This window comes from Corapipo altera, unplaced genomic scaffold (genome assembly GCF_003945725.1).
Source record: "Corapipo altera isolate COAL_440 unplaced genomic scaffold, ASM394572v1 1b, whole genome shotgun sequence".
Lineage (NCBI taxonomy): Eukaryota > Metazoa > Chordata > Aves > Passeriformes > Pipridae > Corapipo > Corapipo altera.
In genome coordinates this window covers 3,466,737-3,488,711 of record NW_020884881.1, presented here as the reverse complement: position 1 = coordinate 3,488,711, position 21,975 = coordinate 3,466,737, and the positions used below count along the sequence as shown (strand labels likewise).

The window sequence follows — 21,975 nt, the reverse complement described above, 5'->3', positions numbered from 1 at the left end:
TGTCTCCAAGTCAAACACAAATACAAGCACAGAAAGCTTATATATATTTAAACAATATAATCTGTTGTGGTGAGTTCATCAAAGTGGCATCAGAAAACGAAGGAAATTACAAAGAAGAATAATGTAACTAAGCTGAGAAAACTTTCTCCATTCTTCATTTCTCAAAAATTTTTGCATATGGTTAAAAAATTAAGGTTACAAATAAGAAAATCTGGAATACTTGTTCTATAGGTACACAAAGTACTATGAAAGTACTCATTTATAGCATATTTTATATGAAATACTACTTTAGATGGGAAGTGTAAACTTGATTCTCAAAGCGATCTAAGACATTCTTTGTTTTGAAATACTGAGAAATAAGGAATCATAATCTAACTTCTTTTGGTCATCTTAAGATAGGCTCAACTTGTGAAATTCTTCACTCATGAGAATAATCTCACAGTAACTAGCAGAAACTGCTAATATGACAGATGACCAGTTAGATAAGATTTACAAGTTGCTCCAAAATACAACTTGATGTTAAGAAGATACTGATGACCTTGAAAACATTGTTAAATTCAAAGCAAGGACTGCACACTCTTCATCCTAGGGGAAAAACAGAAAAAGAAAGGAGATTGTTTGGGGAGCGGTTCTCAAAAGTGTGAAAAAGTTCACTGCATTCATATTTAGTTGGATTAAATAACAAATCTAATCATTTTTCTACAGCTTGTGGACTTGACTGTCACATTTCAAACAGTACTCAGATGAACAAATAAACAAAACCAAGCTACTTTATTCTTAATGGTATCTTCTGACAAGGGAATAGCCAAAGACTGGCTCAAAGCAAGGACAGTAGCCCCTTCTCAACCACACGATTTGCACAGATTTTGCAAGACTGCATCTTTTCCCCATCTTTGTACAAGGGTTTTTCAGAGCATCTCTACTCTCTCTGGATTTCAAGGTTGCTCCCACTCCTCTAGGTTGGCTCTGAAAGGGTATGCACGGACTGCATTAATTACTGATTTGTCTATAGCCTAGGATATGTGTTTTGCAAAGGGCTGTGGGAATGACAAGAGGCATTGGAACAGCTGAGCAGACATGTCTAATGAGTGAGAGCATGGAGGGAACTGATCTGCCTGAAAACATCAGTGAGAAAGCAGCGGACAGGTGCTAATAATGTTCTTGATATGCTCAGCAAATCTGAGCTTGTTCCAGAACTCTTGAAGGTCGTCTTGTTAGTTTACAAACTTCTCACTTCCACTGGTTATTTGTCTCCCTTTATCCTCTCTTTCACAGCAAGGCATCTACCTCTGATGCCAAACTACACTGCAATCGAGAGAGAGAAAGAGGAGAGAGTCACAGGAGCAAAGAATGTCTTCAGTGGGGACAAGGAAAATGAAGAGATAAGAACCTGATGTTCTTTCTAGCTAATACAAAGTTCACTCAGACATTGCTTCTGTTCCTATAGAGAGGCCAGTGATATTGTTTCAAGATTAACAACTCTATCAACTCAAACAGATGTTTTAAACTATAGATTGGATGGATACCTGTGTGTCATGGCATTTGCTGGATTTCCATCACCATAAGACTGATTGTGAAAACCTGAAGGAACAAGTTCAAATGTAGGTTGCCATTTTGTTTTCATTATGATTCACATATTTATTCTCACAGGAACTGATCTGGGTTATTGTTTCATTCAGAATAGATAAGGGTTGTGTTTTGGTTTTTTTTAATAGGTGAAATACTGTCTCAAAATGCTTAGCTCTATTAAACAGAGTCCAGAAAAGTGGTCAAAGGAAACATAACATTTAAAAAGGACACAAAGTTTTGTCTCTACATCATTATTAAATGCAAAACAAACAAAAAAACCTCATTATTTTCCCATTTTCATCCATCGTAGAGCAAATAAGAGTAAGCCATTCTAATCCTCAACGTACAGCTATGCATATATAAAAATGCAATCCATTGCAGAATAATGCATTCTACATGCCAGAAAGCTCTCCTTGAAGCTGAGAAGAGAGCACTCTTCACGATGGTTAGCTACACTGACCATTTTTTATAATAGATACTATTATCACTACAATCTTTGTTTTCAATAACAAAATACATTTTAATAACATCATGCCTCTTTTGGACACACTGACACTGCTTAGTATCTCTTACAGTAATACTTAGCAATGTACATTTCTATTTTACAGAGATGTATGCAGTAAATATTTTCAGTATTTCACTATGACATTATAAGATTATTTGTCATTGGCCTTGACATTTTGTATAACCCATATTATCACAGATTATGGACAGATCTTAATTTTAATATACTCTTCTCCCTCATGTGAATGGTTTTTCTTAACATTTTAGGTCCAAATGCAATAGCATCCCAGTGTAACATTTATCACCCTCAGTGATGTCTTTAAGAAAATTTCATCTCTTGGTTTTAACAGGCTAGTGCTTAAGAAATAACTTTACTACAGAAAGTAAGCATTTTAAGAATACAAAGGTCCTTTCTGGTAATGCTGTTACAGTTACATTAAAAATCTTACATCTGACAAGCAGATGATGACTTCTGATAAGTCTTTAAGAATGTAGTAATTACAGCAGTGAGACAGACTGACCTACTACAGTGACCCTACCTCTGACACTGACTTATACCATCTGCCTTAGAGGGAAGTTTTGGGAACCCTGGTCAGCTGGTAGAGATAGATTTATCCACTGACTAATGTGGACCACGTTCTCCCAAAGCCAAATTATGGTAGAATCCATGAACTATGAGGTTTATGTACAATAAACATAGTGATCACATATTACATTTCTGATATTCTTGGTAAGTGCACAGTTTCTTATATACTTTTTCTGAATCTCTGTTCATCAGGAAAAAAAACTTGTGATAAAAAGTTCAACACTTAAATCAAACACTGTGTCCAGAAAGTTTTTTAGTCAGTTTTCAGTATTCTGCTACTTTCATTTACTATGCAGACCGAGTCTCTCCTACTATAAGGTGTAGGGGAATTCCCAGACTGCCATCTCTGGAGCCTTTTTACATGTTTTTGTCATACTCTTTGCATTTGTTAAATGGAAAATATGAATAATGAAAATGAATTCAGACTACACGAACCACAACACTGATTATTTAATTGATTCACCTTGAGTAGGCTGGTTATGAGTTTTTCAGTGGAGAAGAATCTTGAACTAGCATTATACAAATGTTTACACAGGGAACTACAGTTAGACTACAAAGTTAAGCCTGCTGCTTTTTAGTATCAGGCTTCCAAATCTGAAACTGTAGTTAACTGATAACTGCTTTTAGACAACGGAGAAAATCTGTCATAGGAATTACTGTGTTTACAATGAACTAGGAAGGGAGGTTGGCTGTTTGTGTGGGTTTGGGGAGAGGTGTTTTTGGCAATGCTCAGACTGAGCCTTTTCTCTGCTTGACTCCTTTCAGACTTTTTAGTTCTAAACTAGTCAATCCACTCCTGCGCTCCTCACTGTGAACCCCACAGCCTTAGTTTGCTCTGAACTCACTAACTTCTACAATGCCTTACTTTCAGGGCTTGAAGATTTTGGAATATTCTGACTCCATAGGCGTATCTGAGTGTACCTCAAATCATAATAATATACTCAGGGTACTTCTGTGGGGAGGCGAGTGCTGCTGTCCCATTTACAGAGGTGGGGAACTCACAAGTAGGGCTGTGCTGCAATCACTGCAATGACAGCACTGTGTGCCTACTTGCCAAAGAGTGTTTTTAACCAGTTACCTCATGTACTGACAGCAAGGTAAATATAGGTGTGGCACGTAGAACTTGGCATAGGATGGAAAATTCTCCCAGGAAGCAGAGACAGTAACCAGCCACACAAGTTGCCCTTGCAGTAGCTAATTAAAGATACTTGAGGTGTATGAGTCCATTGTCTATAAAGCTGAGCATATCTAGCTCTCAGGCAGACATCTGCATTTAGTCAAGTGAATCCTACCTCAGTTTCCCAGTGAAAACACACTTCACTTGAGATGTTCTCTTCTACAGAATGCTTCTGTTCTACCTAATGCTTCTTATGTTATCATGCATACTTACCACAGTAGGTATCACAGATTTGCAGTGGCACTGAATAATCTACGTCTGTTCTCCAGCCCTTTTAAAAGAAAGAATTGAGGCTTATTCCCCTTCAGCAGAACTGTTACTAAGCACTTGTGCTGAAAAAATGAGATTGCTTTATTAGTTTACTCGAGTGACTGCATTTTTAATCTGGTTTTAAATAAACACGTAGGGATATTGCTGGTCTAGTGTATATTAAGTGAGTTGCAATCACTTTTACGTCTGTAAATGAAAGAACTAATCTTTTTCTTTTTTTTGAGGGGGGAGAACTGTATGCTGACAGATGTCTGATTTACAAAATAAATAATTTATGGAGGAAAATATCAGTCTTACTACCAAATTTGATTTCTCACTAGGGAAAGAAGAACAACATCTCTCTTTACTCAGAAGGCTCTTGCCAGTCTCACTTTCATCTTGCCTCTTTCTTCTTAGCAGCAGAAAGTGAAGCTGACAAGGGCCTCCCAGGGCAGCTGCTGGAGCCTCGCAGCTCCAGCTGTCAGTCTCTTTTCTCCTGGTGTCTGCTGAGAACCAGAACTCCAGAGAGGAATAAACCTATCAGCTTCATGCTCATCTTCTATTAATGTTGTCTGACTAAAGTTCAGCTATAGAAATAGTGTGCAAAATGTCAGAAATAATTTGCTCAACTCTGCTTTCAGGAGTGCTAATTCTAGCACACCGTGCACTTGCTGTGCTGTTTCCTATATGCCTCACCTTTTCTAGTTAATGTCAATTTTTGAAAAATTCATCTATGGTTTACTTGGATCTTTTGATAGCTCGGAATTTTTTATTACAAAGAAACATATAAAGAGAGAATTAGCAATATCCTGATTATATCCCTTTATCTGCCACTGACAAAGGAGCAAGATCATGGAGAGCAATTTCTCTGTTAATGTCATCTCAATGAGAGGTGGTGGCAGCACATCAAGCTATAAATAATGCTCTTTGCCAACTCCATTTGCACAGTAATCAGATTTGGCTGGAAGGAGAAAGCAGAGAGAGTACCTGCTGGTTTTCTTTTCTTTTTTAGATTTGTTTATTTGTTTATTTTGTACAGAGTACCTGGCAAAATCAAGACACTTACCTGAATACAAATTGTTGACCCATACATTTCCTGTGGCATAGTTATTGATACAGAATCTCCCTAATGAAGAAAAAAAGAAGTTGAAAAATACAATTTTCCATACCATGACAGCATATTGTGTCTCTCCAGCTATTTGCTTTGTTTGCCAATAATGCTACATGTTCTACCGTGACACAAAAATTAATGAAATGTTATTTATTTTCAGATATAGCCCCAGATCTCAGTGACCATAAGCAACTAGTGTAACTTTGCCAAGCACAGTGTGGGAGCACAGGGAGAAGGCTAATGTTCCTGCATTTCATGGAGCATCATAAGGTGGACACCCTCCCTGCCATGGCTGCTCATGCCATGTTCACTTCACACCATTTTCACTTCTTTTCTCTGGTGTACATGAGTTAAAGGAATGACCCTTTCTTTACAGTTCTTCTGTACTTCCCATCCCATTGTATGCAGAGAACAAGTTGAGCCTTAGGGTAAAAGTGTCCTAAATTAACTGGTCTGACACTTCATATTTGATTGATTATGGTTTGTCCTCAAAATAATGTTAGTTACTCCACCAATAGTTATGAATCCTACACTACTCTCTTCAGTGTGGCAAACTCCTAAAATAATTGGGGGGAAATTAGGTGAATATGTTCTTTTTTGAGCATGACTGAACAAGGATTACTAGATAGAGAATGAACATTGGTTTCTGGGAACACAGAGATAGGTCTTGATGAAAACTTTGTATATACTGCTCATGGTGTTGAGATAGGAATGGTATGCAATTTATGTGGGGTCCCTTTCTGTCACAGTAGCAGAGGACATAACAGCTTTGTACCAGAGGGAAAAAACCAGTATTTTTAAATCACAGAATCAAAGAATATGCTGAGCTGGAAGGGACATCAGTCCCCTTCATGAAACACAAAATTCAATACCTAACTGTGATTTATTGGTGCTCCACCATTACCCCCTCACTTAGCAATTCACATAGGAAAGTATAAACTCCACAGATTTAATGTGAAATAAGACAGTTGAAGGAAAGTGCTGCTATATGTTCCCTGAACATAGTGTTGACAACTCTTTTACTGTCCAGATCACCATCTCTACCAGTAATACATCATTCCCAAGATACCTTTTTCCATTAGGACAGACTTTTGATATCACCACTGATGCCCTCTCTGGCCTGTGTTGATTAGGATAGTTGATTTTTCCCAGGCCTTTCCCCATGATTATTCAGTTCTGGGATCTCCTAGAGGAGCAAGTTATCATCTTCCACTTTAGCATGTCCTAAGCTTGAACAGCAAAGCTGAGTTGGAAAACTCTGCTTTTAACAGCTGCTCTGTTACATTCAGGACTGGAGGTGCAATAAAGACCTAAACTGATTCATTAGAAAATAAATTCACCATTCAGTGTCCAACCCTTCGAGTCTAAGAAGTCTTTATTCACAGCTGCCTAGTTCTCAGCTAACCCCTGGTATGTGCACCCTGCTCACTAAAAGCATCAGAAGCACTTGGAAAAGGCACAGTTGCAGTGTGTCCCTGCATTTAGTGGCAAAGAAATACAGCTGGCAATGGAATACATCTTAAAGAGAGGACAGGTGTAGGAGCTATGGCATGCTTGTGTCTTCTAAAGCACATCCCCCTACAGTGAAGTGAAGTCAATGGGCACAGTGAGGAGGAACAATTGAAATCGCAACATCTGGATTTCTCAAATTTCTCAAAATCCATCATATAACATCTCATATACCTGATCTGGGGAGCAGACAGCAGGAGCACACATTTAGGGGTGGACATAAGACTGCTGAGGAGCTGGCTGCTGAACCAGCAGGATGTCTTTCAGCATGGTGGCCCTAGTAGCTACTAGGATCTATCCTGCTAATATTGTCCTATTTGAAAAATAATGCTATGGCCGCTCTTCTGCTCTTTGACCTCACTTTCCAGATGTGTCTCTCAGTAGATCACAGGTCAGGCCAACAAGGTAACTGGCAGGCAGGGTTGAAGGCCAAGGGCAAGCCACAGTGCTGCACTGAAAATGTGTGAGATATAGGTTTAGTTGCAAGAGAGGAATGAGGCTCTCATTTCATGACTGACTGCTGCCTGAATTAGAAATATCACCCTCGCATAATCTCTTCCCGCTCTGTCCCAGCTGTTGGAAGAACCAGTGTAGTCACACAGTCAGTTGGCTCAAAAAGATAATTTGGTTGAAAACTTAGCTTTTTTGTGTGTTGGGTTTGTTTTGGCAGCTGTGAGATTTGGAGTGGCTCAAGTACATCATAGATTGATGCCTCAAGTCTTACATTTCATGATGTGACATTTGCCAGGTCAGCTGTATCAGTGACCCATGCATGAAATACTAAACAGTAACATTTGCGATATGCAAAATACAAATACCACACTATAAAAATGACATTAAAAGAATATGAAGGTTCCACTTAATAGTCACATCCTTTGATGTGACTCATTTAACTCCGGGATCTTTATTTCTTGTTTCAATGTGAGATGAGAATTAGAACTACATGCTTCTAAAATGTTCCAGTAATTGTTCCAATATGTACGTGCATGGGTTTATTAATGCATTCAAGTTACAGAATGATAAATGGAATAACAAATGAATGCAGTTAGATATGTTCAGAAGTCTTACAATGTTTAAGAAATAATATATACAAACCACAGAGACTGAATGGTGCATCCCAAGAGATTCACATGAGGCCATCTGCGTCCTGTTACACACAAGCACTGAGAACTGTGCTTTGGTTTGGGATGTGAAGAAAACTTGTATTTGCTCTGCAACTGCAGCAGTTCTCATTTTCCAAGCTGATATTAGGAGAAAAGACTTGCTTTTAGATGTACAAGGGCCATATATTATATTATAAATTTTTATATCTATAATAAAAGCCTTTTGTATTAGTTAAGTGTTATCAAATGATATGCAGGTAATTATTTTGATTCCCACAAGTTACTTTTTATACTGATAAACACTTGATCTACTGGGCATACTTAGAAGTAGTAAGCTGTCAAATCTCTGACTTAATTTACAACTTACAGTGTTATGAACACATCTCAACAGAGAAGGCTCATATCTAGTGACTGCCACAATATAATATTATGTAATTTTTAAAATATATGTTTACCTGGAAATTCTCCATGAGCAAATGGACATTTAATCCAAGTTCCTTTTTTGGTTGTAAACTGAAATCAGAGAAATCTGTTATGAAAACCAAATTTTCCATTTCAATCTGTGGCAAAATATTCAACTAGTGATGATCAGGGCATTCCAGAACGTTGCAGAAGATTGATTCACAACTTTTCTGCCCTGTGATATCTTCTAACCCTTGACTTAAATTAGGTCCCCTAATTCTTCAGGTATTGATAGACAGAAACTTCTAGTTCCACCAACTTAAAAGTAATCTAAAAGAAAACAATAATGTGCCAGTATTACCCTTATGTGGCATTTTTTTCTCAACTAGAATAGTAAAAGATACTCCAGTAAATGTACTGATAATTTTGTGTTGATAATTTTATTTTCAAATATTTAATATGGAAAACTTAATACATTAATTTGAGTGCATTCTTCAGAATTTGCACTGACCAAGAACATTTTTTTCCTGCTTTTCTTAAGCAGAAAAAACAGAAGGCACAATCTGGCCTGTGTCCTGTCTATCCTTGCTACTGCACTTCCAAACAATCACCTTCTAATCTAATATTTCACATTTCCTTCATTCTTAGTTGCCATTCATGAGAGCTACAAAACAAAATATTGATCCTAAAGGACATCAACAGCTTTTTTTTTTTTTCAGAGCTGACAGAAAGAAGGCAGTTACTATATGTTTTACAAAGAAATCCCTTTACCTTCATGCAAAGTCTCGGATGAGTGTCCACACGAGAATATTTAACCTGCTTGAAGACAGAGCATTCTGCATTAGCTAGTTTCATTTGCTTCACAAAAGCAATTATTCAAAATTTTCATGGTTTGATTACTGCGAAAGGAACTGGTTTGTTTACTTTATAAACATCCCAGGAAATTAATCATACGAAATAGTTAGAAACAACCATTACTATGGATTACTGAATCATTTCCTTTTTATCTGTAACATGTACCATTTTTTACAGTCAGCCTGACCCATTAGAGCTCAATTAATTGATTCCATGGGGGCTCCTGTGCAAAATTCTTATTACACAGTCATTTTATTTCAGTCATTTGCCACTCATCAACAACTCAGCAGAACATTTAAACATACACCCAAAAATGTTCCACCATCAGTTCAGAAATCTTTCCATTTTCCATATCCCTATTCCAGAACAGTTAAATGAATTTAGACATCCACTTAAGCCATCCACAAAATGTTGTTTTCATGATTAACAACTCTTTACCCACCAAGGGCTTCACCATAAAAAGCCTTGTCTCATGTAAATAATTACTACATATATAAGTGATTCTCCTTAAATAAACACTGTTGCTTAAGTGACTGAGCACAACACACAGCATCATGGCCAAATGCTTCTTTCCTGTAACTTTTTTGAGAACATAATATATGTCCTGAGGTGCATCTACAACAGGGTCACAGAAGATACTTCTGTAGGAGTCCACTCAGACCTGGAGACAGCATAGTCATCCACAAAGGCCCACTCTCATTAGATAGAGGAGTGATGTAGCTTTGGGGCCTAAGTCAGTACATGTGCACAGTATTAGAGTGTGTGGCGTGTGTGGATTGACTGGGGGAGCTGGCCCTAGCTGAGGAATCTGCAACAGTCTCCAGGACACTACAGAGATTGTTTTCAGGGCTACAGTGCAATAAATGGACCAAATTCAATATCAAACTTTTTAGAATTAATTTAAAAAAAGAGGAATTCATTCTGTATGTGAATGTTGATGATCCTTTGGGTCCCTCACAACTCAGGATAATCTGCTATTCTATGATTAATGTTAATATTCATCCATTAAATGCAATGAGTAAATACAGAAAAATACTCATTCTCTGTAATAAACTAACCTTGGATTCTGATCTGGGTTACAGATATAACCATTAGCAGCCAAACCTCATTTTTTTTCTTTTTTTCTCTTTCTGTCCTGCAAGCAATGAGTTGTGCTTGCTGTCAGCAGATGACTAATCCCCCAGAGATCACTCAGATGTGTAAAATTCAATTAATTTGTTTTTCAAAGATCAAAGCTTTGTTGAAACTCATAAAATGGTGAATCTGAACAATCACTGAACACTCGGCCAGGAGTTCCTAATTAAAAAAGCATTCAAAAGTCTTGAGTCAGCCCCAGCCCCCTCCCCAGTTATGTCATCACAGTAATAATAATTCAAAAGTTTCAAAAATTAAGAACTTGTATTTGGTTTTATTTGCCTTTTCAGTTGTTACTTCAAGTTTACTGCCTTCTCTCCACAATCAGGAAAGCTTGAAAGCTACTTTTCAAGATGAAAGCCAGAATTCTAATGAACGCCATAAACCCAGTATTAAGCCATTCAAGACACATGCATTTGAAAACTCTTTTCTACTTGAGAGAAGAAGTCCTGGAAGAACTAAGGGACATAATATATCAGCACCCACAATTTCCAGACATTGGACCAGCTTTAGGAAGGCACTTAAAAGAGACCTTAGGTACAAAATAGTTGTGCCCTACCAAAGCACTGTTATGTGTCCAGAAAGATTTAAAAGAGATTTAGCTTCATCTAATTTACATTTTAGGTGTCTAAATATTAAATATTCAAATCTGGTCTAATCACAATAGACTTTGTGATAGTAGAAAGAAAGAGGTACCTTCAGAGAGAAATCTCTCCATCCTATTATGTCTATCTACAGATGAGAAGAGTTGTTCTCCCAATGTGTTTGTCTCCCTTAAACGGAATCTGACATGAATAGTGTAGACTTGAACACCTATCTTTTAGAGTGCAAAGTCAGTATAGATGAATTGTGTCTCTACAATAAATGAAAAGCAGATCCTATTTACCCCAAAGAATTTAGCAAACATTACTAGCTGCCCAGTCATCTCCACTTTTATTTCTTAATAGTGAGTCAGTGACTATTTTGAATAAATCATGTGATTAGCATACAAGAACAGACTGTGACTATGAATAAAGTATCAGAGAAGAAGAGAGGAATTTGCAACTGTTCTTACTCCAAAGTCTATCTCTTTACATTATACCTTTGGTGATGGCATTCAATCTCACAGTTTGAATTAGTCTGAATAGCTCTTACTTTCTCGGTAGAATTTTTGGAAGAGTTTTCTATATCTTCACAGTCGTGGTTCAACTTTGTGAATCTGCATAGGTTAACCATGACAAGCACAGGACAGGCTGGCTCCCAAGCTAGGGTTTGTGTCGATGGGTTATAAACAATATTATCCCATAGCATCTTTGTATCTGTGCACAAAGAGGGGAACGTTATTCAAGATATACAGACATGAATCAAAACTGTTTGTAAGTCTGGTACCTCTACCTGTGCTTTAAACCAAAAGGTTGGACTTAACACAGTAAAACACTTTCTCAGGTTATACTTTTTTTCTATTTATCTGGTAAAACTTTCACTTTCATACATATGTAATATGACTACTCCTTTTTCAGTTGTCATCTCAGACCAAATTCTGAGACTGCTGGAATATTTTGTGTGAATAATTTCCCATTAAGCATGGGAACTCCCTTATGCACTTAACAGTCTTTTTCACCTCCCTGTTCTATCCTTTAATTTAGGTGTCAGACAGTTTCTTCAAATGTCTCCTTGAAGCCTCTTCTCATATCAGCATTTCATAGCTGACCTCAGTGGCTTTTCTTTCTTCTAGCCAGTTTGTGAGTGACTTAAAAAATGTGGAAAATTACTAGAAAGTTACTTGGTGTTTACACTGGCATAAACTTGGTGAACTATTTGGTCTCAAAGTATGTTATTTAGTCCAACCACAGCAAAATAAACCGATATGATGATTTCCTTGAAGTTTTGCAATATATGATTTTCACTTTAGATTAATTTTAAATTGTGGTATACTACTGGAGCTGTTGAAAATTACTCCTATAAAGACTAATCACACAGTACTTGCCATTTGCAAAGGGGCAAAGTTGTATCCTCCTTGCATCTGGAATAGCCAGCCAACCCTACAATCCAAAAAGTGGCCATTAGTTAGAGATTCTCAGACACATTTTTAACATTTGAGGCAGAATGTGACAGAAAACCTTTCCACCAAAGACAAGGATGCTATGTTTGTTAGAAAGCTTTGGAAGTAGTTTCTTAAAGATATTTTGCACTAAATTTTTATGTTATTGTTCATCACTGAACTAAGGTGATCCCTTCTAACACTATATTCCTACTATTTCTGTGCCTATATTTAGCCCAGTTTCATTTAGAAAGTCTTCCAGTTTGATTTTCATTAAGTTTCTTTCAGTTTCATTACTTTCTAGGACTTTCAAAAGACATTCAATAATCACAATATTATATCTTCTGGCTTTTGTAATGATAAATCTGAGGAGTAACACTTAACCCAATCTGCAGGTATATGTTCATGGCTGCTACTATACCCTAATTATTTCGATTCATGTGCAAATGTTTCTGTTACTTACAGTTCCCATCTGTTTGCTCAGCAATCCTATTGTGGAATTCCCTGAATATACACTGAGAGGAATAATACCTTTCTAGTGACCTCATATCTTCATATCCCTAGTCTTGGAAGAGACTTTGTGGTTCAGCTCATATATTTAGGTATGTGATTTTAGGTCCCTACAATGTACATATCTGAGTGTGACTAAAGTTCACAAATTACTATTACAGTAAATATAAAAATCTAGCCAATGCAACCAGTGGAATCCACAGTGCAGTTCAGCACATCCCAAAAGAGCCATCTACATTTGGTCAGTTAAGCACCTGACTGCACTAACTAGATCTCCATTGACTTTAAGAATTTAGATACCTAATTTGAATGCTGATACCTGTCTTCAGACATCTACATTTAAATATCTTAATCCACAAATCCCAAAATTCACTGAGGAGCTAGGTTCACATAGTATCTTTCTATCTTATCAAGATCATTTTAAATTGGGTTGTTAATTTTATTCCTTTGTATATAGGATATTTGAAAATCTCACTTCTCAGGTTATCAGAAAATAATCTGTAACTGTTCTGAATATATTCACATAATGAAGTTTATCCCCCTTCATCGTTGGAGCAAGAATGGTTTTAGCTTAAAAATTCTTATTTTTCCTTGTAAGCAACATTTACTAGGCTAATGGAAACATGTTCTTTGAATCTCCTTTGTAAGACATTCTCTTCGGTCCCCAGCCATTCCAGATTTTTTATGTACATCTTCCATTTGAATTAATCTCTCTTGGATATGGATACAAGAATTGCTTACAGTATTTCAAAGAAGACCTTGCCCATGGTTTCCTGTTAGCTTGGAATAATCTAATTCACTAGACTTTTGTTCATGTTTACATCATGGGAGTATGTTAGTTTAATCATCCTATGATGAACTATTACACCCACATCTTTTTTCCTCCACTGTTATTTCTAAATGAGGACTCACATTTTACAGCTAGAATTCTTTTTATTAGAGCAGTGCATGAACTTGAACTTCATATTCGACACTTCATTGTCCTTTGGTTATGTCACATATGAAGATTCCACAATTACCCTGACCCTGTGGTCCATTTTGCCTACACCTCCAAAGTGTAATCTCATTACACGTTCCCACCCATTTGTGCCAATGTCATTGATTAAAATATTTATATTAGAATGGCTATAAGTTTGATCCTTAAATAATCTCCCTACCAGCACAGTCACATTCAAGAGGAGTTGTTGAGTTAGCCCTGCGGCCAAGTATTATCTGCCAAACTTATCTTGTTCTCGCTCTCAGCTTCGTCCGTTTCTCTTTTAGTTTCTTATGCAATACTATATCAAATGATATGCTGATATTCAGTCAGATTAAATTTTCTTTTTTTTCATTACTTATAAAAAATCAGTCAAAATAGTCTTACACAACACATTCCATAAATTAATGTAAATTGTATCCCATTCTTTTTCTGACCACCATTTTCATTAGCATTTCCTAAAAAATCACTTCTACATTTTCAAAATCATAAGCTGGAACAAGCCTCAGTCAAAAACTTGGGTTGAGAGACTTTTCCTCATTTCTTAGCACAAATCCCTGATAAAATTTCTTTAATCAGAAACGCAAGTATGTACTAAATTCCAGACTGTATTACCTCAATGCAAAGACACGGGAGTAGCTGAGAATATTTCAGAGAAACTGACTTAAAAGATTCCTTTCCTTTTATCTGAAATGAAAAAGACGGTCATAAATCCAGGACTGTAAATTTCGTTTAATAAATTTAAATGATATAGATGTAGAAGGCCATTTCCTATAAGTATGACCTTAATGAGCATTGCCACCTACAAGTCACCCTCCACCAGTTCAACAAACTGCTGAGAGCTTTAACTTACCACAGCAAATGCCCCTGCATCTTCACAGGTAAACCATTTGTGGCACAGGCGAACGTAATAATCTTGTTCTCGGGGAAAGTTGGATACATTCACTGTTATAAGTTTCCTTGCCCTGTCTACATTATAATCAAACTTTCCAGCTGAAAAATAAAATTCAGGCATGAAATTGTCACATCTGTTTCTTTATTAATTTATTGTTTCTATTTTTATTTATTTATTTATAAAAGGTACAAAATGTATTTCATAACCTCATGGAGATGAAATTCAACATCTATAAATTCTTACCTAGGATGTTTGAAATTATTATTTTTATATCCTGATACTCCTCAAGTTATTCTTATTTTATGAGATACAATAATTGTCCTTCAATATTACTTAGTTTTAAAATAGCACTTGCAATACTGACAGGCCAAGACACCTACGAATTTTACTTCAAATTTAATAATTGTAATCTTACAAATATATGATATATACACACTAATAGTACTATAAAAGCTGATTAACCAAAGATTGTAATTTCATTGCATGCAAAATATGTGCAACTGTGTTAGACAAATGCAGTATGTGGGGGGATATTTTTTTTTTATATTCAAGGGTATGCCAAAATCAGGATAGCAGTTTGGCAAATTAATTTCAATCTATTTATGAGATATTTCTATAGATAAAACATAAAACCAGTAATCCAAAGTACACAGAAAGGACACAAATCTATTTCCAAAAGTTTAAGTACTAAATAGGTTATAAATATCTTTATCTGCTACCTAGCATTTCCAAGTCAACACAGAGAAAATAATTTTCCAGGACATGACCTATCAACTACATGGTAATTAGAAGTAGTGATACTTGGAAATACATTTTTCGCCTGCTTATTCAAGTATGAAAAAATATCATGGCGTAGGTCATCAGAAATATCTCACAGCTCTAAGTTGTATAGAATCAGCTCACCCAAACAAGCTGGAATATATTTTCCCACATCACTGTTTCTGCAATCTGCAAAATAAAAGCCAGAATTTTATTGTGATGCTTAATTCATATAACTGTGTAAATAAACTCTCAAATTATCCAACAGCTTCTCATCAGGAAACTTATCTCTTATCCCCCTTTTTAAAGGCAGATTTACATCCGTTTCTAGATAAACAGCAAAAAAGAAAAGTACTCTTCCCACACACAAAGATTGTATCACAATATGCCTTAAGGAACTATCTCCCCAGTGTGGGGTTTCTACTGGAATGTTTAAGGCATCAGTCTAAGATATAACACTGCACCTCTTCACCTAGTACCTTACAACTGTGCATTTTTGTCATTCTGATTCCAAGCTTAGAAAGAAACACCTTATCTAGCTCCTAGGGAACTTACCAGAATTATAATCCAGGCAACACTTTCAGAACTAACATCTGATATTTGTATCTCCAAAACTTAACTCTATTTAAGAACACTAAATCAGTTTTTGTTGTGCTGCCTACTGTTTTCACCTCTCCTTGCATAACTCAGTATTAGAGCAGTCCTTTGCTCTCATTTCCCCACAAAATTCTTCTTCACAGAGAAATACTTCCTATTTTCATTTGTTGACTCACCATTGTAAAATGTCTTAAAACTGGGTTGTATAAAACTTTATTTTCCCTCCTCTATTCACAAAGTACATATATGCTTCAATAGTGAACCATGATTTATCAAGAAAATGAAAGGCTTTTCAAGCACAAAAAGGCTTTACTTCAATGAAAGTGTGAAACTGTATATAAGGGATGACATTTTACCAAGGGGCAAGGGCAAGAGTCCCCCCACATTGTGCTCTGGAGATGGGAAGGCAGGACAAACCCAGGCACTGGATCGAACAAGGGTTCTCATGTCATTTTTTGCACTTACCTCCACTGGCCACACTGTATCTTGGTTGGACCGCAGTGCTGAATATATTTTTGTATGCACACAGCATAATTTGTAAAAAATTTGTAGGCACTTTACCCCAAAAACATGGAAATTTGCTACCTTATCATTTCCAGTAATGTGTCAACAGGCAATAGAACAACAACTAGTTAATGAAAGTAAAAATCAATTTCTATAGGCTTTCCTATTAAGTTTTCCTTGTCTTCTGAAACCACCCATGTTCTAACCACGCAGAGAAGCAGAGGCTCCATCTTAGGATAGAGAGCACACAGGGCTGAACTCAAGGGCAGAGAAAGAGCGCGTGTCGATCACAAGGAGACCAGCTGAGACAAATGCATAGTTTTCCATATACTTTTAGATATAAACTCTGTGTTTCATAGCAAGTTGAGACCTTTCCTTGCACACAAAAAGAAATCACTGAAATGTAGACTAAGACTGGTCCTGGCACCTGGTTCTACCATCAGTTATGTCAGTGTATCCCAGAACTGTGGTTTGGAGTTGCTTTTGCCTTTGTGTTTTTTGGTTCATTTTGGTTTTTTCTTTGACAAGATGTTTCTTGAAAAACATCTGGTTTAAGATGTTTTCCTACCTTCAACATAGTATTCCTGACTCAGCTTGACTTCACAGTAATTTGGTACAGTTTTCATGGTCACATAGATGTGTTGTGCTACATTGACTTCAACACAATTGAATTGTACCTGTACCTGTTTAAAACATTTATAAAATCAAATTCATGCATGACTTCTAGATACATAAAAACCATTGGTTAACAAGAGTTAAGCAAGCAATATTCTTTGTTCAGATTATTCATATTTACAAGCAGCATTAAGCAGCCTCAGATATTGTAGCATTAAGAATGCAAAAGAAGCAGATACAGTTCAACAAAAGGATTTCAGAGTATCACCATTTCTAATCCAAGATGTTGCTATCTTCTTCACTTTTAGAAATCAAAATATCTACAAGATATCAAATCATACTAAAAGCATAGAAATACAGGTATTTAATGCTAACTGAACTTCAAAAGCAAAAAAACCTTTCATAGTACCAAAAGCCCCAGTCTGGGCATTTTACAAGCACAAACACTTGCAGAATGGAGAAAAAAATGTCTGTTTAAATATTTAATGACAACTGCAGCAAATTTATTCCATCCAATAACAGTTTGTAAGACAGAAAGTAATTTAAGAGACAAAAGTTGAGGTCCAGTTATAGCAGGTCATTCCCTCACTGACAGCAGTAACTATTAAATTCCATATAGATTTTCATGTTGGATATACTCTAAAATTAGGCTTTGCATAGCCAGGTTCCTTTGCCAAAAGGAAGAAGTACAAAAATGGTATGGAATTTAATTTATAGGATAAAAAAGGTCATTTTCTTTTGGAGTTTCATTTGACAATGCTGAAGTACACAATTCATTCCATTTTTCCACAAAGTCAATAAGAGAAGAAAATAAGAGAGATACAAAGTATACTTTTTTCCAAAGGCCTGTAAACATTTAAATTAAAAAAAAAAAAAAAAACCTTTAAAAAAAGTCATCTACCTTCTTTCCATTAAGCATCTTGCTTTTTTTCCTAGTGAATCTCACATTTGTGCACTGAGACTGTTGTGTGTCCAGTGAAAGAGAACATATTTCCAGCCCACGGATATTTTCTGAAATGAGTTAGCAACAGATTTCAAAAATATAATTTTAGCATCTCTAAGAAATACAAAAAACTAAATTAAAATATACCATATCATAAGCTTTCCTTTGAAGTGAAAGGCACATGTTTTTTATGTCTGTTAAAACAGGGACATTATAGATAACACACACATGAGGGTAGGAGCAATGATTTGACATTGGTTGCCTTAAATTAAAGCTTTAATTTAACGCAAATTTTAAAAATGAACCTATTAGCTCTGAGTGAAGCAACCAGGAAATATCTAAACAGTAACACAAGCATATGAATGGTAGGGTGTTAGTAAAAATAGACTATGCATAAAAGGTTTGTGTCCTTTCATTTTATTTTAGTGCAGAACTGTAACTTCAGATGTATAAACTGTTTCTCCGTCTGTTGGGGCAGTAACTCATGTCTGAGTTACCAAAGCAGACCAAATTAGTGTGCCTATGTGTGTGTATACATTCAGAGCAAGAAAGAAAAGGGCATCAGTATGCTTGGGGCACTGGTAGAAGACAAGTTATGTGTATTATATTGGAAGTTAAAATTCATTTGTCACAGCTCAATAGGAAAGCTGATTCCTACCATCCAGACTCAGAGTTCCTTTAATGTTTAAATAAAGAGAGCATGGGCTTCCTTGGACACATTTCATCACTGTTGATATCTTCATGCTTCTCAGTACCATAGAAGATAAAGATGCAGGAGCATCACGGCAGAAGCTGTTAAAAATGCCACCTGCAAATGCAAGCATAAGAACAGAGAAACCTCATTGCACACAGGATATCTGGGTGAGACAAAGAACCACAGATGGAGCTCCAGCTCTCCTGAAATCAGTAGGGGAGCCACCACCGATTTTGCAAAAGCCAGTACTTTACCTTAAAGACTTTCACATGACTAACTTAGCTAGTTGGCTTCACTAGCAATGCAGGGAGTTGGAAAGAACTGCAGTACAGATGAGGTTTGATAATAAATTTCTGGGCTTAGGGAAGTGTTAACCCACGAGAGACAGCAATCAGACTTCCAACGGTTAAGTTAAGCAGAACACACCTAGACTAATACTGTTTTTAAATAATCAGATCTGCTGGATCATGGCTAAACTAATAGTTTATTTAAACTTTTTTCAAAACCATTACCTGTATATTGCGAGCACTCTCACATATTTTAGGATTTAATTTTAGGAATTTCTGATGGTCCCAATTGCTGTTAAAATATCACTTTCACGCAAGAGGGCACCATTGCATTCCTAGTCATGGAAAAATCCCTCACACCTACAGGATTTCCTTCTGCTTTAGACCAGAACAACAAGAGCAGAATTAATATTATCCAGGACTTCTTCAAGGCACAGAACACAGTAATTAGTAGGCACAAAACATAGCTATGTCTCATCTTATTTCCCTATGGAAATTTAGTCATTCCAAAGCCTTAGAACATCAGTTTTCAGAGCCACCACCTTTTCTGTGTAAAAGAAAAAGGCCCCATCATTCTGCCATATTTCATCTCTTTCTACTTCTCTGGCTGCCCTGCATAGAAATCAGTTATTTATTTATGAATTTAGGTTGGTACAGTGAATTTAATCCTCAATGCCTTCCTTGGGTTTCTCTACTTCACTTCCATTATTTGTAGTCCCAAAAATTATGAGTTCTAGAAGCTATCCTAATAAATAGCCAAGGAATTAGGTTTTTTCCCTTGGCTTTGCGGTATGCAATGCAGCACACATCTTTTTAGCTGTAACTACATCACAGCAATTTTTTAAAATGTTTTTTAACCTTCTCACTTCAGTACATAGCATGAAATTTAAAAACCACCCAAGTAAAACAAAGCATTTTACTGCACATTCTTCTTCCCCTGGCGAGAGTCTAGAAGAAGAAAAAAATTGATTCATATTAATCATACTGCTTAACGTGCTCCTAGAAGGAGTTCAAACAGTATGACAAAGAGAAAAGTTTGAAACAGCAGTGCCACAATACTGTTCTTGCCATAAAATTCAGGATAACACTCTTAATGAAAATCATCAGGAGAGGGTACATCCTTCAATGTCTAACCAAGAACTGTAGTCAAGGGTGGATGCCCATTGACTCATAAGGAAGGCACATCCACAGTTCTCACAGAGGAAAGGTAGGATATGGAGGAGGAGGAGGGACAAAGCTTATCCTTACTTATCCCTCCAGCCCATTCAATGAAGAAAAGAGTGTCCAGTTACAGCTGAAGCCCATTGTCAAGGATCAGATACTGATACTGTAGGACATGAAGACAGATTGACATAATTGTGGCACCTTGGCTTGAATCTGTCAGGCCTTAAGTGCCCTCACACTTGGTATCAGGAGAAATAAGTCCTGCATGATACATATCAAAAGTCAGAAAAGACAAACATTTCATACCCGAATCTCCACTCCATTATCCTGGTTTTGTGACATTGAGCTTATTTTGGAGGGAAGAGGATATGCTGATATGAACCAAGTAGAAAAGAATGGGAAAACAAGGACACTTCACCTGGCCATAGGTTATTCAAAGAAATTATTCAAAGAAATATTGGCAACTGGAGAAGACAAGTTATGCAAACCAAAGAAAAAACACAGATCACTAAAAATATATGAATAAGGCTTTGAGAGCAGTGGACTACATTGACATTTGAAGAATTTATAAACATTTCCACAGAGTTAAGACAGCCCTAAGAAGAACAGTGCACAGCAGCCAGATGTGAATATTATATTCCATGTTCCAAGAATAGGTGGTGTAATAATCCTGAAGGTATCTCAGGATGGAAAGTTATTGTACAACACCCCATCAATCCACCCACAATTAATTGGGAGGTTATTATATTGCAGAACTACCTTATAACTGTTACTAATAATGGGATAGGTGAGGATTAGTTTTAGCTCTGTCTCTTTGCTCAAAAAGATATTTTCTTGACTGAATCATAAGACATGCAGTTGTAGATACCCAGTGGTATGCAGGAGCAACAGTCTCTGCTTAATTCCTTGGTTGTTGGTGTAAATTTCTTGATCCAGGCCTATAATCTTGCCCATTCCTATGTTTATGTAGAAATGATTTAAGGGAGAAGCATTGTACACGTGTGTGTGTACATATGTATATGTGTATATATATATGTATGTGTATATGTATATATATATATTTATATACAGTCAAAGCTGAGAGTTCTTTACAAAGTATTCTTTTTGGGTGCATTTGACCATATTATTTGACCCTATTATTTTTTGAGGAGACTGGCATAACTTAATTGAATTTGGTCCATAGTTATTACTGCCTGAGGCATGGTATCATCAGATGTCACAGGGTTGGTAATATCTCAGGAGAATTCCAAGTCAACCTAGGTGCATTACTGACATGGGATCATCACCCTTAGATGCACAAACACAGATTTAGGGTCTACTGTCCTTCTGTCAGCAGAGACACTATTCTCCTTGATCACAGTTTCTGTCTTCAAACTGAGAACAAATATGTAATACACTGAATGAAATGAAATTACGTTTCCACTTTCAATTTATTTCCCATTAATTTTATGATACATTTTGAGAATTGCAAAAAATTCTGCAAAACTCATTAATAATAATTAAAATGGATCATATCATGCACGAGGATATTAGCTTTGGATCAAAATAAATATGTGATATAAAGAAGACCTGACACAAAATTATTTTCATTGTATAAATCATCACAGCATGAGACTCATTTCTGACTAATTCTTCAGTAAACTCTTACTTTATCATCTTTTAATCCCCCCTTAAGATATTTTCTTCTGGAAAACATCCCATTTTCCTTTTTGCACAAGTAGCTTTATCTATACCCCAGAAGACATAAAGATACATCTTGCTACACAAACCATCTGCTGAGTAAATCTTGCCTAAATTTTGTGTTTATGAATG

General features: G+C 36.3%; 1 protein-coding gene across 4 annotated transcripts in view; it reads right to left on the bottom strand.

Moving 5' to 3' along the window:
• Positions 1-550: 550 nt before the first annotated feature.
• The window catches only part of IL17REL (interleukin 17 receptor E like), a 44,502-nt gene continuing 23,077 nt past the window's right edge, over positions 551-21,975 (bottom strand). For 3 of the 4 annotated variants that reach the window (XM_027639892.1, XM_027639893.1, XM_027639891.1), the window contains 15 exons: positions 18,677-18,826; positions 17,977-18,086; positions 17,029-17,143; positions 15,504-15,548; positions 14,559-14,698; positions 14,321-14,392; positions 12,166-12,220; positions 11,334-11,497; positions 8,982-9,029; positions 8,264-8,321; positions 7,801-7,946; positions 5,152-5,211; positions 4,050-4,107; positions 1,527-1,581; positions 551-585 (listed from right to left, as the gene is read on the bottom strand). In XM_027639892.1, coding sequence (XP_027495693.1) covers positions 558-585; positions 1,527-1,581; positions 4,050-4,107; positions 5,152-5,211; positions 7,801-7,946; positions 8,264-8,321; positions 8,982-9,029; positions 11,334-11,497; positions 12,166-12,220; positions 14,321-14,392; positions 14,559-14,698; positions 15,504-15,548; positions 17,029-17,143; positions 17,977-18,086; positions 18,677-18,776 — 1,254 coding nt within the window. In that variant the 5' untranslated portion in view covers positions 18,777-18,826 and the 3' untranslated portion in view covers positions 551-557. The remainder of the gene's footprint in view (positions 586-1,526; positions 1,582-4,049; positions 4,108-5,151; positions 5,212-7,800; positions 7,947-8,263; positions 8,322-8,981; positions 9,030-11,333; positions 11,498-12,165; positions 12,221-14,320; positions 14,393-14,558; positions 14,699-15,503; positions 15,549-17,028; positions 17,144-17,976; positions 18,087-18,676; positions 18,827-21,975) is intronic. The other variant, XM_027639894.1, reaches the window with a different exon arrangement.